Source organism: Amblyomma americanum, chromosome 3 (genome assembly GCF_052857255.1).
Source record: "Amblyomma americanum isolate KBUSLIRL-KWMA chromosome 3, ASM5285725v1, whole genome shotgun sequence".
Taxonomy (NCBI): domain Eukaryota; kingdom Metazoa; phylum Arthropoda; class Arachnida; order Ixodida; family Ixodidae; genus Amblyomma; species Amblyomma americanum.
Genome location: NC_135499.1, coordinates 102963595 through 102981222, shown reverse-complemented (window position 1 = coordinate 102981222; position 17628 = coordinate 102963595). Strand labels below are relative to the sequence as shown.

Genomic DNA, 17628 nt, shown 5'->3' with positions numbered 1-17628 from the left:
TGAGAAATCTGCGTCTTTTCTGAAATCCCAACGCCAGCTTGTCCACTCAGCTATTTTACTACCGACTAAAAAGGCGAATTTTTTTCTGGTAATTATTCGTGTAATGCTATTGCATAATACATTTCTTAGATTTTGTGCGGCGGTCATGGCTAATAATAAACCGGGAATGCCTAATCTGAATTGTATCTCTTCAACTTGTTAAATATTGTGAACACGTCTTTTACACATGCCTGGCTACCGGAGAGAAGAAAGTGGACATTAAAATTCCCTTTGCGTAAGCGATTTTTGTATAGAAATAAAATAGCCTAAAAATTTACAAAAGTATTCCTACACGAAAGGAGCGAAAGTTCTGTGCTATGTAACTGAGGCTTCACGTAGCGTGGTAGAACCTGGCTTCAAGGGACAGCTAGACGTCTCACCGCTCCAACAAATGCGCAATTTTCCCAAGCCTACGAATATTGCATTAACTTCGATGTTGTAAAACTTGTGAAATACCGGCCTCAGTATCGCTCATGAAATGTGAGAAGCGACGTAATTCCTCCTACTGTCGGGTACAAAAGTCTCCGGGACACGCGAACGGGAACCAAGCGCATAGCTTTTTTATCGGATGGTGGCTTCACATCACACTTGCAGACGAGAAAGCTGGGCTTCAATTACCTCAAGTGTGCTGGTGAAATCTGACGATTGTTGGTTCACATCGCACTTACAGGCTTAAATTACCAGCCGCGTGTCCCGGAGACTTTTGTCCCCGATGGTACCTGCTATGCTTATCAGATATCAAAATTTAGGAACATAACTCGTTTCACTGACAAGATATTCTTCCTCCAGATTTATTCTCATTGAAGAAACTCAGCATTGAAGTACAGGATATAATAAATTGTTGATTGCGTTTTACAGTCTAAGGTATCCATTATGTTATCTGTGTAGTGCAAGATTCAAAATAACGGTATAAAAAGTTTTTAATTTGCCGGACCTTTTTTTGTGGAGTGGGGGGGGGGGGGAGCGAACGGCTAACATACGGAAGTTATGATCTAGTAACTGCGTGCCATGTAACCTATATCACATTAGAAGCTGAATATAAAGGGTCATTGCACATGTGTTGTCGCTTATCGCCTAAGTGTTAGAGATTACTACTCGACCCGCACTGTTGCGAGTGGGCTATGGGGGTTAAAATAGAGAAGAAGAAATTGCATGACAACTACTGCAGAATCTAAGAGTGTTAAAATAAAACTGACTCATATACTTGTTACTATGATCCACTTGGTATGAAAATTATTGCTGTGGAATGAATGCGTCAGTATTAAGAAGGCTGAACTGCACAGGTAATATCAGAAGTAGAATGAAAGACGCTACCGCATGACGTACCGTGTTGCAGCATTTTGAAATGCTATTTTTGCTAACTGATTAACTCGATCGCCAGGAAACAACGCTCGCTTTCGGCAGACTTTTATCTCGTGCGTCCGGCACTGCAACAAAAAAGGAAGCGGTCTGGCGGTAGCTGCGACGCATTGAACAGCGTCTTGCACTGTTTGAATTCGTTTGAACACACTTGTTCCTTCCAGAACGTCTTTGTTATGCAACCCAGTCCACAGTCTTGTGGAAATAGAGGAAGAACACTATCAGTACTGCTTTTGGTAAAAAAGCTAACACGTTTCTAGTATTTAAGAAAGAAATTTACGATTCCTACTCAGCGGCGACTGGGGAGGTACTCTGCTGCCCTTTCTCTTTAGAGAACGCTGTTTAGCGTAACGGCCCTGCACTGCACTTGTGTCCGTGGTTCCCAAACAATATGCAACTGGCATCAACCGAACGGATGTTTTGGAAGTTGTGGCACGCACCTTGAACGCCATATGGTAGGTACCTCTGAATGTTTAGACCCTGAAACATCACGCCACAGTGTGAACAAATAGAGCAGCCATTGTGGAATATTATACCGCTCGCAATGACGTATTTAGTGGAAGATTTCTCGTGAGTTCTTTGGCGGTACATTCCAATCTCGATTTTACTCAGAGCTTCATTTTCCTAGGTTTTTCTCACAGGTTTAAGTAAGTTCCCTTCAGTACTACGGACTACCTTCTAAAAATAGATTGATTTCTTGGCAGCATTACCACCTCATATTATGATGAAGACGATGAAGCTAGCAGTGGCGCAGGACGGAGCGCTCGCCCTGGGCCAGCGGCCACTAAAGCTTCTCATTGCCTTCAGTCATCTCGTCTCATTCTTCGTCTGGCCGCCACGTAACGATATCAATCCTTGTGAGGCACTAGCAGTCACTGCAATATCCTAGCCTGAATTCATTCAGCCTATTATTTAATCCTCAATACACTCCTCTATTTCATGTCTAGTCGCAATAAAAGATGTAGCGAATCCGAGGCTCCCTTCACGGCAGTTACATAAGCAAACATGCGGCTAGAGAGTCTTGTCTCGGCGTTAATGCTTGTCTAAGGGACACAAGCTTTTCGGTTGTTGAGCGTGCTTTTTAAAACCTGCTATTATGTATTTCAAGACGGGCTCCGCGGCTATCGAAAGATGCCAAGAGGCGGCAGCGGGTATATTCTCGTTTTTGTAGTCGTTTGGCATATTTGTTGACATTTGAGAGAGCCCGATAAGCCAGCACTTTTTTTTTAATTCGGTTATGTCGTCAAGCATATCGCATGAAGATAAAATTTTATTCTAAGGCAGTCACAGACGTCAGAGCAACGGCTGCTTTCATTTAGAAACAAAGCACTACTACAAAAAGACCGCTAAAGCACAGTGATGATTTTCGGTTATGTTAAACGCGTCATATTTTTCCCAGCGCTAAAGTTCACAATAGAACATGTTGTGGTGTTTGAATTACTGTTGCGATTAAAAAGAATAATACACAAGGAAAAACAGCACAGAAACACAGCGCGTTGTGCCACCGTGTAATTTCTTCTGTCTATGTTTCTGCGCTGTTTTCTCTTCTTTAAGATGTACAAGTGACCGGCTACCGGAAGGGAGGAGTCGCAACCACGCTGCGCTGAGGTCCTCACGCGCTTATAGCGATCGACAGCCCTAGGATTTTACCACATCTAGAGCAAAGGGAATATGCAGCTATCAACATTTTCTAATGGGTCACTGCTGATTCAGGCGTTGAGCAAATATGCGTAAATGGCCACAGGTCTTTCTTTTAGCGCTGTCGTCGTCATATTGAATTTTTGCTATTTTTGTACTGCTGTTTTATCGTAAGCAAGTCTTTCAGGAAGGATACAAAAAAAAAACCAGGCCAAAAATTTCGCAGCCGATGACAGTCGGCTCCACCTCACAGAGACGGTAGAGTGGGCAAGGTCAGCCACTCTCGTTATCGGCGTTTTTTGAAGCACAGCGCCACGCACTGGCGATTGGCCACTGCGGTAATCTGTCACTTGTGCTAATCGTTTGTTATTCCCCAGTGTAGGTTAGGTGTTTTAACCACGGGGCCAGCAACAGTGACAAGGGCTATGGACTTGAAGATGCCTGCATCCATAAGTCGCTGTGGCACTCTTTTGATTATCTATAAGTGGTCTACAGAAGAGAAGGCTAAAGCGTGCTATGAAAGTATTGCGAAATTTCATGACTAGAAAGCAGCAACGTTTTTTTTAACGGCACTGTTCACTGTAGAGCTCTTTGCTAATCTCTTCTTCGCTTGATTTCAGGCCACTGTGCTAAATATTTTCATCACCGGTCTACCTAGCTGAATGTGCGAGGTCTTAATAGAGACGGTAAAGGAGCTAACCGATTGGTGCGCTTGCCTTGGCATTGCAGTCAAATGCAAGGATGAAAACTGAGATGTCTACTTCATGTTTTGGTTTTCTCACTGTGGAACGTGTATGCATCTTTCGTTTTAACGCCTACAGTCTTGGGAGTGCTTTTGCCTTGTGCCTCCTGAACATAATGTGAATATTAAAGTAAAATGCCATAAAAGATGCCTGAATTCGGGTTATAATTTCTTCTTGCCATTCATGAAGAAAAATGCTGCGAAGGGAAGGCAGAAGACGAACATTACGACGCAGATGTGCGCTGAACGCGATTCAACTAGCCCATCTTTTGGTATTGCTCAATATCTTGTCCTGTCTGTGAATGGCGCTACGGGTACAGCTTGCACACATACGCCCCTGAGAGCTGGCATATATTTCACCTGTCCGCAACATATGCGCGTACATCATTGTCCTATTTTGATATGAGTGATAATTTTTATCTCCCGGAGGCTACGGGTCTAAAGCTTTTAGTTTGGCGCATTACCGCATAACAGCTGCGGCACCTGACCACGACATCTCCCCACGTGCCCAAACACTTTTTTTTCGGGAAAGCCAATTAGTCTCACTTTAGCGGCAGTAAGGTCCGTGAAGCTGAAGCTCACTGAGAAAATTTGGATGGCAGCCAACAATTTTGGTGGTGGTTTAGATCTGGTTTAACATGGATCAACGCGATAGCTACAACTGGCCGAGTGGAACTCGCTTAGTTGAATTGCAAAGTCAGTCTTTCGCCGTTCCGTTTCGCTGAGCGTTCCTTCCTCACCTCCGTCCCACTTGACACGGCAAATGTGCACAGCTGTTGCAGCTCAGTTCCGCCGCTCGCCGCGCGGCCGGCAGCTTCTCCGCACCACGCGGCTGGTCACGTGACCAACCCCGTGGCGGTGGCGGCGCCGCCACCGTCACGTGCCGCCGCCACGATCACGTGCCACCGCCACGCTGAAGGCTCGAAATACTACCGTAATGTAGCTATCGCTACAAAAAAAATGTTATATGTATGCTCCAACATTCTATTTCTTATTTTGGACATTCTGTCCAAAACGTAATGTGGCAATATACGGCAGCCGTGAATACTGGCCATCTCTTTCATCAGACCAAGGGTCTCAATAAGGAATGGCCCCGCCCTATGGGTAAATCAGATTAAGCACAGCTGGCAGATGTAATCTCGAGGCAAGATGGAAGCGTCATAAGGAAGTGTATTATGGAGAAAATTCTCCCTGTCCTAAAGTACGGACATAGTCTCGAACAAAACAATACAATTTTTACACTTGCTTCAATTTAAAGTTATAGCAAAAGGGTCGAAGCGAAAGGAGGAAGGAGAAGAGACGAAGAAAAGGCAAATCAATCTCCCGGCGTGGCTATGTGCCATGCTTACTAAGAAGAAGAAGAAGGAGAAGAAGAAATCAAGGCATTCCAGCGAAAGGCCTTTGTAAATTATAATTTTCAAAATTATTTCCATCAACAGAAATTTTCTCCCACGTATGCCTTACTTACGTCAATGTGTCGCTACTGTTTGAATGTACAAGGCACCCGGACGAATCCGCCACTGTGGGCATGTGCCACTTCACCAGAGGCCAACAACGACAACGAACAGATGCGTTCCTGCCTGATCGGCTTTACAATAGCGCAGTCGATAAACGTCGGGCCCTACCTCGTCCCTTGCGAGAACAGCGTCACCACGTCATCAGCAGATTCAGCCCAGACCATACTTTCGGCCCTTCTGCACCCTATGTCTTGCGCTGCGGGAATTTCCGTCAGAAAAGGTTAAAGCAGCAGTAAGCAGGACGATGCCGCTACTGCCATTCCGGCTGCCGCTATGGTGCCTCATGAGAAGTACCGTTGCAGAACAGAGAAAACCGTAATGCACCGCAAACAGACAGGAAGCCACAGGCAAGTCACCTGAATTGGCAGTAAAGTTACAGGCCCGGGGTCAACAGCTCAACGGTGCGGAAGGAGTTGAGTCTAGGTAAAAAGATGCAATTAGGAAGAGCCATAGCCCCGGCCTCTCAGCGCCGAAGGAGTCCCGACTTAAGATCAACGCGCCGTTTACCAAGCGCACTGTATAGACTACGAGGCCAAAATTGTTGGCGGCAACAGAAACGTGATTCGGTAGGAGAAGTGCCCTAACAAAAAGTTATACCAGACGAGTTCTGCGCCGGCAGGCACAGGAAAAAAGAATTCGAACTCTCAGGAAACATCTGTGAAAGGGGAGAGAAAAAGAAAGGTTCGCTTGCTGTCAAGACTTATGGTGTGGAGTTGCAAGTTCTTTTCAGGGCTGCAGCGTTGGCTGAGCGTGAGGTATAAGCGAATGAGAGGATATCAACGCATGATGAAGAGAAGGGGAAGGGGAAAGTGCAGAACAAAGCAAGGAGCTCTAAAGAACGGCCGTTTTCCTGCTTTATCTCCTTTAGGAGGCAAAAGAATGAAAGAAGAAAATGTTATTACAATTCAGTTCAGATGATATAGTAGCCGAGTGGTTCAGCAGGGACCTCTAGACAGCCCCATATAATCACGACGCCAAATAACAACGACAATGTTATAGAGGGAAAGTATATGCTTCAGTCGTAAAAAGAATTGGAAGCAACGAGAGCTAAAGCAGTGAAACAGGCAAATGCACATGCGGTAAAGGAGAGCAGTAGTATTCTGGTAGAAAAACTAGTCACCTATAGTACCCAATCTCTAATAACATGAGTGCAATGCAAGCACGGAAGAACGGCAATCTGCGTCAGCAAATAAGAAAAAAAGCCGTTAAACCCAAAAACAAAATACAGATTTGCTTACATTAAGTTCTCTGAATACAAGGTATTTGCCAAGGTAATGGCGAATAAACCAGAGCAACCACAGACTGTTAAGCAGAGAAACAGGCTAGATTCCAGAACCTCGTCTTTGGACAACGCTCACTACGTGGATCAAAATACAGCGCAATGAGTGGAAAATAGCGTAGGCCTTATGTACAGTCTTCATAAATTTGGAAAACGTGTTTCGTTCAGCCTAACATCCTCAATAATCGGGATTTGAGTACCCACAGCGCTGAAGCCGCGTATGCAAAGGTGCTCAATATATTTGTAGGAACTGTAATGCCCAACTAAAACAGTAATAAAATAGTAACAGAAATACTCCCCGGCAAGGCTACACATTCGGTGAGAAGTTGTTTTCGCGTTTTTACTTATATCATACAGAAAGTTTCATTGTGAAGAACTGAGGCAGAAAAGCAGAGTTGCGACAATATGGGAACAACTATCACCAAATGTGTTCTGTAATAATTATCTCCTTTTCAGGCTGAGAGAGAGAGAGAGAGAAACGAATTTTAATGAGAAGAAACGAGGACAGGTCGGCCGGTTGTAACATAATCCTTGGCTGCTACACTTAAGGCGGAGCGTCGTCTTTATGTCCTAGTGTAAGTACCATTCCAATTTACTGTACAAAAGTTAGGCTTTCTTCATCGCTGTTGACTTGATGAGGCTTTTGTTTGTTACCTCGTATTGCAATCCATATTAAAGCTGCATTTCACACCTGGTAGCGCCATGACCATGTCCTAAGCACATATTTCGGCAACAGGGAGTTTACAACTGCTTTGAATTTTTTTTCCACATTTTTTTAACCGCTTAACACGACGGCGGCAAAGACGCTGCCTGTCCTGTTCCTGCACTCACACCGAACAAGACTTGCTGCGTATAACAACCAGAACTCAGCGAAATGTCTTCACATGCTGAGATATAGAAGTCCCAGGAAGGCACTTAGCTGAAACGTTTTATCTACTTCAGCCAGACTCAAGGAACGAGGAATGGGCGCTTAACAATAGCTGAAGTTTGTTTAAAACTATCTGTATCTTCACTCGGGGGTATTAGAATGGCATGTGCGCCATCTTTCTGGACACATCACTGACACGACTTGGCATCTACGACAGACGCCAGCGTTGTACAACTCTCTACGACTTGGCGAAGGCCTAAACCTTTCGCCTGTCTCACAGCTTTAGCGCGCTGCATAAAGCAAGATAGCTACGAGGCTTGTGTAAATGCTTGTGAGTGACTGCATGAATGTGGCCTGAGAAGGAATAGCAGACACTCATCAGAAGACAGGAATGCAAAGAAAGGGCACAGTTTATTTCAGTCTGTAACAAGCGTTTATTTCAAGTATTGTGGCCATACTACCACATAGAATCTCGGCTGCCGATGAGTTTAGGAAGTTCGGTTTTATCTATAACCGCCTTTGAGCCAGCGGGACACTTTTACTGGGATCGCCATTTACCCAAACTTATCGAACAACTTCTTGACTCCGTGAGAGACGGCACCCGAGATAACACCTCGGATGATGAGCTGAATGAAGTACTCGGAATCTTCATCGCCTAGGGCACGTTCTGCAGAAGTAAGAGAATTCAGCAGCTCAAGAACTTCCTCCTGCTGTTCCTTGGTTAAGGCTCCATCACCCCGGAGGAAACGACCGACAGTCTCCATGCTTTTTCCAGCCTTCAGAACCACTGCAGCTTCGTCCTCTGAAGTAAGGAAGCATATTGTCCTCCGTTTGTAACAAGAGAATTGTTTCAGGTATTTTCATAAGGATAAAATAGAGGGCGACGGCTACATTGATTCAATGCTACATATCTGATCAAATTAAGGAACGAGGGTTATCGAAGTAACCAATAAGTGTCGGTATGTCATATCGTTTATTGTGACAGCATCGCTCTTTCAGTCAGCGGGAATGCGCAAGGGACTTGATTGCTTAAGTTAGCACACTCATTCAGTGTATCCTATCATTTACTAAAGTCCACACATGTCATTCCCGATATCCATTCTTGAAATAACCTAATAACTGATATTACGGTTGAAAACTCAGAGATTATGTAACGCAAAAAGTGGTAGCGACGAACCAAACCAGCATGAATTTTCCCTATTATACCCATCTTATGAATGGCGTCAACCAAAGAAAACGCAAGCGAGAAAATACAGAAGTTCATGCAGTGATGTAGGTCTAATACTCTGCGGTTCTAAGCAAGTTCTTATCAAGCAGGTTCTAAGGTTCTGAGGGCTCCCTCGTGAAGATAATTTGGACTCATATGCCCGCAATATGGAGGTTTTTAAACGGGCGAGAAATTGTCATATATGCTGGTTTTTCAAAACAAGTATAAAACAACATTTTGCGCGCAAATCATTCATACATGTGCAGATACGCGCCCAAAAGGTTTCTCCTAAGGCGCTCAATAAAAGTCCGCATGAACATTATGTAATTAAGTGATCTCTTCCCCACCGCGTGTAGAGGATAGTCGCAGTACATGGGTAAGAATGGATCCAGGCACTTCAATGCAATTGCCTCGGTGTTATTCTAATAGGTGTCTTGCACAAGGAACTTCCACTTTATCGCCTGCCCAGGCTTATCTTCGGCGCCGTACCACTTTACTGCTAGCCTTATAAACGGCGCAGTGCGCACGAAAAGGTATTAGCACAAGTTGTCGACCCAGGAGATGTGATATCGCGAGAGACCTCAGAACAACACGTGGCTGGCACTAGGTCACGCCACGAGTTACATAACGCTTGCACACGTTTGAATGCGCAAGGTGCTCTTTGTGACTATGTCTTTTTCCGTATTGTATCTGTTGCACGCCTATTGCGCTGTGCCCTACAGGTGCTGCTTTGTCCTACCTTTAGTTTAACTTTAAAATCGCGAGAGGACATTTATCCCGAGAGAGGCATTCTGATTGGTAGCAAAATTCTATTCTGTCATGCGTAAGTTTTTCGGTCATTTCGCGCGTTATAAACCAACAGTGGTGCTAAAACGCTGGTTGATAGAACGCTCTTGACAATGCGAAAGGGGTGAACTGTAGACAGTGACTGGTTTGCTTCAAACAACCATTGTTGGGGACCGGCTGCAACTGCACTCTGGCGAACAGCTGTTGTCTATAGAGCTTCGCTCTGCAACAATAATACATAATACCTCGGAATATCAACGCTGCTTTGCTTCTGCAACACCCGCTCTTTCTGTCACATTTTGTCTACACACCCGTAGCCTCACTTCTAGTCTTTTTTCTGTGTGGACTGGACAGAGAAGAAATAAATTACTACATATGAAGGTTCATTTTCAGACATTGTTGTAGATTTACTGCATACAATGCTAAGAAACAGGCATATAAGCGTGACTTTATTGGAAAACAATTTGCTACATTCTTTGTGATCTTTCTTTTCAATGCGCCGGTCTTCCACTGCCACTTTCTCCATGAATCCGCCAAAATATGCATTTGCCATTTTGATTAACTCAAAGAATAAATCTCTTTGCACACTTGATAATTGTTCTATTTGTTATGTTGCCATGTATTTGTTTTTGTTCGTTTGAGGAAATGAAGCATTTGTTGAATTTGTTTCGTGAGCACTGTTACAATAGTTCTTTTCTTACTGCGTGAGCAGGGATGTCTTCTTTCGGCAAAATGTCTTTCTGAGCCAGCGTACGTGCGTTTGCGTGTGTTCTGGCACTCACCTGTCTACGAGCCACCACCATCAACATACCCTCCCGCATCCAACCTCCAAAAACTCACCCATACCAGTCACCCGTCTCCACCCGCAGAAAACATTTCACCCTAAAACCACACAACTAACTTTCCTCTCCAAATGCCTTGACCGAGCACCGTATGGAGCACTGTAGCGAAAAATCTATGGCGAAATCAAACTCAAAAACGTATTGGGCAGGCGATTGAAGGAAAATGTACAATCAATGCTGAAAGTCAGATTGTTGGCCTCAAATTATATAATTTAATGTACGCTTTGTTTATTTGTGATGATACAAAAGACGCTGTGATAGAAGTATATTGAGAGCATCGTAAAGCTGGAGCACGCATTTATTGTAGTCAAGGTTCTTACCTTCCGACAGAGCTGGTTTTTGCCGGACCACTTTCGGTGTTCTGTTTAAAAGAATGGAAAGCACAGTTCGTGCAGGTCTTTAGCATCAGTGACGCGGAAACGCGGCAAGATCTGAAAATGCTATGTTAGGTACTCACATCGTGGCGCCATCTTCATTGTACATGAAAGAAACATCAGTAGAAAATAACGTTAGAAATTTATTAGACTACGCATCCATGTCGCACATGTTTTAGTGAGAGCAGCGTATTAATTCATTCGAACCAGGAGGAGCCCATGGCCAACAGTTCAAAATTATAACTTCGCAGCTTATTTTTATACAAATCCTAATTAGGCGCACATAGGGGGGAGGAATTTAGGGCAGTTCGTTATTCACAGAAAAAAATTCCCGTTACTTAGCCGAATAGCCTTGGAAAAACAGCAAAATATCTCCATCAATGTTCTTTCATTATAGAGACCAAAAGGCTGGTATACTTGAGAACACTGCAGTCTTGAACAGGAAAACCTTAAAGAAAGAAGGAACACACAGTGACAATTTCGCTGCTAGTTTCGTCCTAGTCGTTTCCTGAATGAGTGCTCTAGTGATTCAGACCCTATTGCAACTTGAACTTTCCTAATTAAATCCCGTCAGCATGACCAAGTTGCCTTGTACTATTCTTATTCTCTGAAAACATGAAAATACAAAGTATAACAGCTGACAAGTGAGAAGTCGTGTGCAGCTTTCCTTTATCATTTTCATGGGCTGTTCGATTGGAAACGTTATTTGTTAACAGGAAGCAGCGCCTATGTATACGCATTCCAAGCTATGCGAAGTGATTATGTCGATAATCTAGTCCACCACTCTTCAAATCCTATAATCGACGTAAAGCAATGCTTAGATTTCAAGACAGACACGTTACGGTACAGGCAATCACTGTGCGGAGGTCCTAGCTGCTTGTGCTGCTCTTTATTACGTCATTATTATTCAGTTTTCACTGGATGATACCTTTCTCTGTGGCCGTGCAAGGGGGTTCATAGACGTATTATGCTTTTGCACTAAACAGGGTAGGTGACCTCGATGAAAAAAGAGAAAGCTATACCAGAAAGCATCTTAAGATACTCACGAGCAATGGCGACGAGAGAAAGCAGAGTGAGCCACAGACAGGTCTTCATGATGAGACTGCGGTATGCGAGAAATATTTTGCAACAGTTTACGGAAGGGCTTTACTCTCAAAATGCACAATAAATTTATCCTTAAATATTTATGCTTACATGATTGCAATACTTGTTTTCTAAACTTTTTGTTGTGAAATCAGCCCAGAAGTTCGCTGCGCTTGGAAAGAACCTGCAGTTGAGGTTTTTTTTTTTTGCCTGGGGTTAAAATTTTCAATTTTTGGTGTGTGAAGCTTTTGAAGGCTGGCAAACATCTCTTATAAAATCGCATGCCTAAACACACGACGCCAAGTTGGTTGTTGCCTCTTTTGTAGTACTATATTATTCAAGAAAGTGCTATGTTGTACTAGATATCAATACAGTGAAAGATGACTGATATCTGTACGATGAATGACGGCGAAGGGTGAGCTTCCATTCTCCGTATGAAATCTCTCAAGGTAAATTCGTGAGTGATTTCGAAGGTTTTGGTGAAGACATACCTCAAGTCTAAGCTGCTAAATTAAAACAGAAAACATCTACTTCAATCCGAGACCTAATATTTCGCTTGAACTAATGTTTCATGTTTTAAGAGATGCAGTAGGATGTTGATATTTGTCGCTTATTGTTGTTCCCTTCACTACGTACGATCTCTGCGAAGGGTATCCAGGCTACCAACGTCACGGAGGGAGCGGCCTGTAGGCGGCACGGAGACATTGTTGTTTGAAGCCCTTGTCAGCCGCGTGTGAAATAAGGGCGTGGTTTAGCTCTGGGTAAACCGGGAGTGACGCGATAGCTACAGCTGGCTGAGTGGAACTTGGTCACGTGACCAAACACGTGACGGACTGCGTGATCAGCCACGGCACCATGCCGCCGTCAGTTTCTCCGCATCACGTGGCCAACCACGGGACAGCGTGGCGGCGAAGCCACAGGGTGGCGCGCAGCTTCAAGGTGGCGGCGCCGCCACGCTGAGCGCTCGAAATGCTACCGCAATGTAGCTATCGCTACAAAACAGCGTGTCACAAAAGTGGGCTTTTGTATCCTCCTTTGCGTTATTAGGACTCCCGATTGCATAAGGTGGGGTAAGGCAGCCTGTTTTCTTTTTCTAAAAAAAGTCGGAATCTCCTAACAAAATACAAACAAAACTGAGCTGAATATTTGTTTTCTTGTTTAAGCAAGAGTTGCATATATTTTTTTTCTTTTTCTTATTATGGACAATATTCCAGCTACGTAGATACTGAACAATCGCTTTTGTACGGGCTGACTGCTAAGACTTTTTCTTGCACTGAGTGCTCAGATTGCGCTTTGTATTCGGCAAGGGGTGGGGTGGGGGCTTCCTCATTGCCTTGTCCTAAGTTATTAGTTTCTGTACTGCTCCTAGCACTTCTTCCTCTTAAAATATGAGATGCTACCTTTCTATAGCACATCTTTATCTTTTTGCCTCTCACGATTGGTTATTCAGAGGCAAGCGACTGTTACACACAACTTACAAAATTATTTACAGGGCTTCCGGTAGCACGAAATAAAAAAATGTAAGGAACTCTCGTACGAGTGCCTTGAAGAAAGTTGTTCATCACAGGCAACAGGTTTCGCGACTAAAGAAATCTAGTTGACCATTTTGCTTCACTTCAGTAATACACGTGAAAAAGTTTGTACTTTTCTGGCCGACAAAAAAAGCGCGCTGTACACACCTGAAAGCTAAATAATACCACCTTTTGTGCACCGGTGAATAGATTTCTTTGCGTCTGATGCGTAGTAACAACAGCAAAAAGGAGAAACTTTTCGTTAAAATTCAAGATGGGTGTATCGAAGTTACACGTGAAAACATGCTGCAACCCGTGAAACGCCTTTTACGCATGGTGTCAAGGCATTGCACTCAGACAGCTGTAGTAGCCGCTGAAAGGTGTAAAAAAATATGCATGGAAAGAAGTGCCCTAACTGTAGTTCCAGACCACAGCCGAATTTTGTTGAAACAATCTTCACGTTCGTATAGATAGGGCAACAAAAAAAGTCATACTCACCAGCGTTCACCCGAACAATCGCTAAGCTGTTCTTCCCTGTAGTTCTTTTATACGCCTTTTCAGGGAAGATATATTTTTATCTCTATTATGTCGACCAATGAATGTAAAGCGATGTAATAGGGTAATATGATCTTGCAGCACTCAAGCCCCACTATGGGGTCGCTATATAGTCGGATGAGTACTTCAGGTGCGCATTGTGTTTGCGCTTTCGAAGAAGAGCGAGTCACATGCATCCACTTTCCAGACTGCTAAATGAATAGAACTGATACAAAATAAGGAACTAGATAAGATTGCACTCGGAATGAAGCGACTGTTCTTACCAATATATCACATGGAGCCTGAAGTACCGAACGGCAATGGAACGGTGAAAATGAAAGAGGGATATACCGACCAAGAAAAATGAACGCCTCAGTACTGAGCTCCCACCAGCGACTCTCGTCTGCAATCTATACTTGAACGGCATATTTCTCTGTACTTATCGGTGCTTCTCCCACTTATTTTATTGTTAGTGTTCTCACGCTAATGTTAAACAGAATTGTTATTACTGGACTTCTTGCTTTCCTAACAAACACTGCAGCCAAAACAACGTTCCTCTTTGAAGCGATTGGTCCCTGAGTTTGGATCGTTATTCGCGCTATGACGGGCTTTCAATCACGGACTATTAAATGAAGCATTTCTGGATATAAAACAACTTTCACTGCTTGAAATGGAAACAGTAATAAGTGAATAAATGTAATTGACATCCATTGAATCACAGCCATGCAGATACAAAGGAAAGCTATATGACTTCCACAGAAATTGCATAAAGACAAATTCTTCCTTTTCTTTCTTGTGCAGGGTTCGAACACAGGGCCATAGCTTCACTGGAGCAGTCGCTCTACCAACCGAGCCATCCGGAAACACTAGCATATGATTGGCTGAGAGCCAATTGATTAATAAGTCGATGTGGCAACCGTGTTGGACCAATATTTAGGACAATCCCCCAAGGTGAACTCTATTTGTAGTAAGCGAGTAATTATTCATTCCCATCCACCAAAGCTCAGCCATACAGCTATAAAGACAAGCTACGCAGCTTCCACAGAAATTGTGTAGTTAAAGGACATCGTCCAGGTGTGGGCTTCCAGCACAACTGCACCACCGCTTCACCGTAGCTGTCGCTCTACGCACAGAAATAACCGAGACTGCCGGCATATCCGAGCCCGGAGCCAGGACTAATTTTTTTTTAATACGATGTTTCAGTGGAAGCTTTATTTGCGAACTAACCAATCCATGCGGCACCTAGCGGCGCAGGCAAGAAAACGGAGACTGGAGGTCCAATTGCAGACGTCCTTCGCAAGCATAATTCAAACACGTTAGCAAACGCTCACAGGGCCGCAAGAACCAAAACAAAAGCGAACGGGAAACCACATCTGCACAGTTGCGCAGTCCGTGTCAGCGCACTGACACACCTTTTCATAAATTCGTTTTCGTGCTGAAACAATCGGCGCCGAAGGATTGGCCGTATTGAGATTCTCCGCGAATCTGGAAAAATTCACACCGACAGTACTAGTTTCCCTAGTTCTGCTGGTACGACTTCGTGTCTCCTAGTGTTTAATGTCTTCTCCTTAGGTTGCTAAGGTACGAAACACTTGCCCAGCGGCTGTGCTCGTACTCGCCTTTCCTATCGCATCGTCCGCACGAACAAACAACTTCAACAGCTTTGATCAGAGCGCACTTCAAGCTCCTGCTACTAAGTTAAAGTTATCGCTAAAAGCATGTGGGGAAGAAATTGATCGTTATTGTCCTTTCTCGCCGCATCTTTCCTCAACCCGTCAGTGGCACCGGGCTAAATATTCGATCTCGCGTGTTATTGCGAGTTGCACTTCATTCGCGTGTTCGGCGCCGCTCGCCAGGCTGAAAATTTATGCACTTAAAGTATGAACCCTGTATTTATATTGCATGGAATGTGACGATGCCACTACCGGCCGGCACGGCAACCGTTACGCCAGTGCCTTTATTGCAAATTAGGTCCGCGAAGGGCGCTCGCCTAGGAGCCAAATCGACACATACAGCTACGATACGTGCGCTGGAAGCTGTGCGTTGCTCGCTCGCAAGGAGGTTCCGCTGGCTTGGAGGAGCTCCTTCTAGATTTGAACTGCGTCCACATGAATCATTTACATCCAGAGGAGTTTTAACATCCTACACAGTCACACTTGCTGTTAAATCCTGCTAGGCACTGAAATAAGCCAGACAGGTTCAGCAGCAAGTTAGCTAAGAGGGCTGTCAGAAGTTGCTTTCATTACAATCCCACATTGTCGTAACCAGGCATTGACTTTTTGGTGTCCCCATGATGGGGACATACTTTTGCATAATGATTTGCCTGCATCCTGCATACTTTTCTTGATATTACTTCTTGCTCTAGTCTGACTTTTTAGTATACTCCTTCCTATGCCTTGGTAGGCAACAGCAGCAAATGTGGCAATGCTCGAGTTATGCAGAAAAATAAAATAATATCAGCAGAGAAAAAAGACATAGGGGTCGTGCCGCATAAATAACAAGCAAGATAGCCCTACCAGTGAAGCTTACACCAAATGCAAACTTGACCATACACAGAGACATGGTTATTAACGTAGCTATTGGGTGCAGTGTACCCATTGTCGTGGCACTGCCACTGGAGCTGTGCTTCATCCATTTCGCCTTCACTTCGACATGATGTAGACATCAAAATTATTTTTGAAATTTCAATTTTTACAGGAGTGTTCTCCTGCCTGAACCACACGATCATTTTAACGAACTTGCGCTGAGAAGGAATTTCGATGTTTTTCCATTAGTAAGCATACTACATAAACATTATGCATATAATATCTTTAGTATAGACCACAAAAGAATGGCACACAACTTTTCACTTAAAACAGCTATGGCAAACACATCATCGCCCTCTCCTAGTTTTCAGAGGAGAGGTTACAGTGCCATTCAGCGTCAGTGAAGTCATTCACTCCAAACACCAGAGTACACAAAGAAATTACACTGCTGTTTACGGTAAGTGTGAAGTGACCTTTATTCTTGAAAAATGAGATTGCCGTCTTATGCCACTCACCTATTTCAGCTATTCCAACCACTACTTCACAGCAATCACACATATTCACTTGCAAAACCTTATAGCCCTTTTTAAAGCCCATTCTTGAAAATTCACACCAATCTCCACCAGTAGTATCCACACAACACTGGTGAACATCCGCGTATAGTGAATCCTGAAGTGAAAGAATTAGAGAGCTCCTACACAAAAACATTGTTTATGTGAGTCATTGCGCAGCTGTACACGACACACGGCCACTGGATTGAAATCACTAATAAAAATATGCAAAAGATGTTAGAAATGTGGGTGGTAATTAAGTTGTATGGACTTTCATAAAGCCGCTTGAAGCCTTCTTGACAGCATAAATCATTCTTAAGATATGAAACGATACCGAAGCCTACCATATACAATGCGTGGGGGGCATGTGATTCCATAACATGTTTAACTGATAACAGCCTTTCATTCTGGTATTGTTTCACTGTACACTGTACAGATTTAACTTTTACGTGAAGTGTGAAACTAAATTAGAACTTTTGTACATGAGGGCAAATTTATGTTGTATTTACCATTGTGTATGAACAATATTCTAAGCTGCAGGATGGTGAGCGACGATTTAATGCTTCATGAACTACCTGTGTGAAAGCCAGTGTCAACAGGGAATGCCAAACACCTTACTTTCTGCAGGGACTGTGCCATGACTTGTGCCTACGTACAGTTCATCAATCATCTTTCAATACCTGGCAAGTATTTGCCTAATAAACCACACTAATACAGCAAAATTAATCAAAACCGCTAGAGGAGAAGTGGCCTCTTCTGTATGGTGTTAAGGC

General features: G+C 43.8%; 1 protein-coding gene across 1 annotated transcript; it reads right to left on the bottom strand.

Annotated features, from left to right (window-relative positions):
* Nucleotides 1–7834: 7834 nt before the first annotated feature.
* On the bottom strand, nt 7835–11753 carry LOC144124763 (uncharacterized). Its single transcript, XM_077657628.1, has 4 exons — nt 11698–11753; nt 10735–10747; nt 10598–10638; nt 7835–8244 (listed from the first exon to the last, which is right to left on the bottom strand). Exons 1-4 carry the CDS (start codon nt 11744–11746, stop codon nt 7997–7999), a joined length of 351 nt encoding a protein of 116 aa, XP_077513754.1. The 5' UTR covers nt 11747–11753; the 3' UTR covers nt 7835–7996.
* Nucleotides 11754–17628: the final 5875 nt, after the last annotated feature.

Bases quoted from the DNA above. Each gene is read 5' to 3' on its own strand.
- LOC144124763 (XM_077657628.1), bottom strand. From the start codon at position 11,746: ATGAAGACCTGTCTGTGGCTCACTCTGCTTTCTCTCGTCGCCATTGCT. The intron at 8,245-10,597 runs GTAAGAACCTTG...TCCTTACTTCAG, and splicing joins AAAACCAGCTCTGTCGGAAG to AGGACGAAGCTGCAGTGGTT.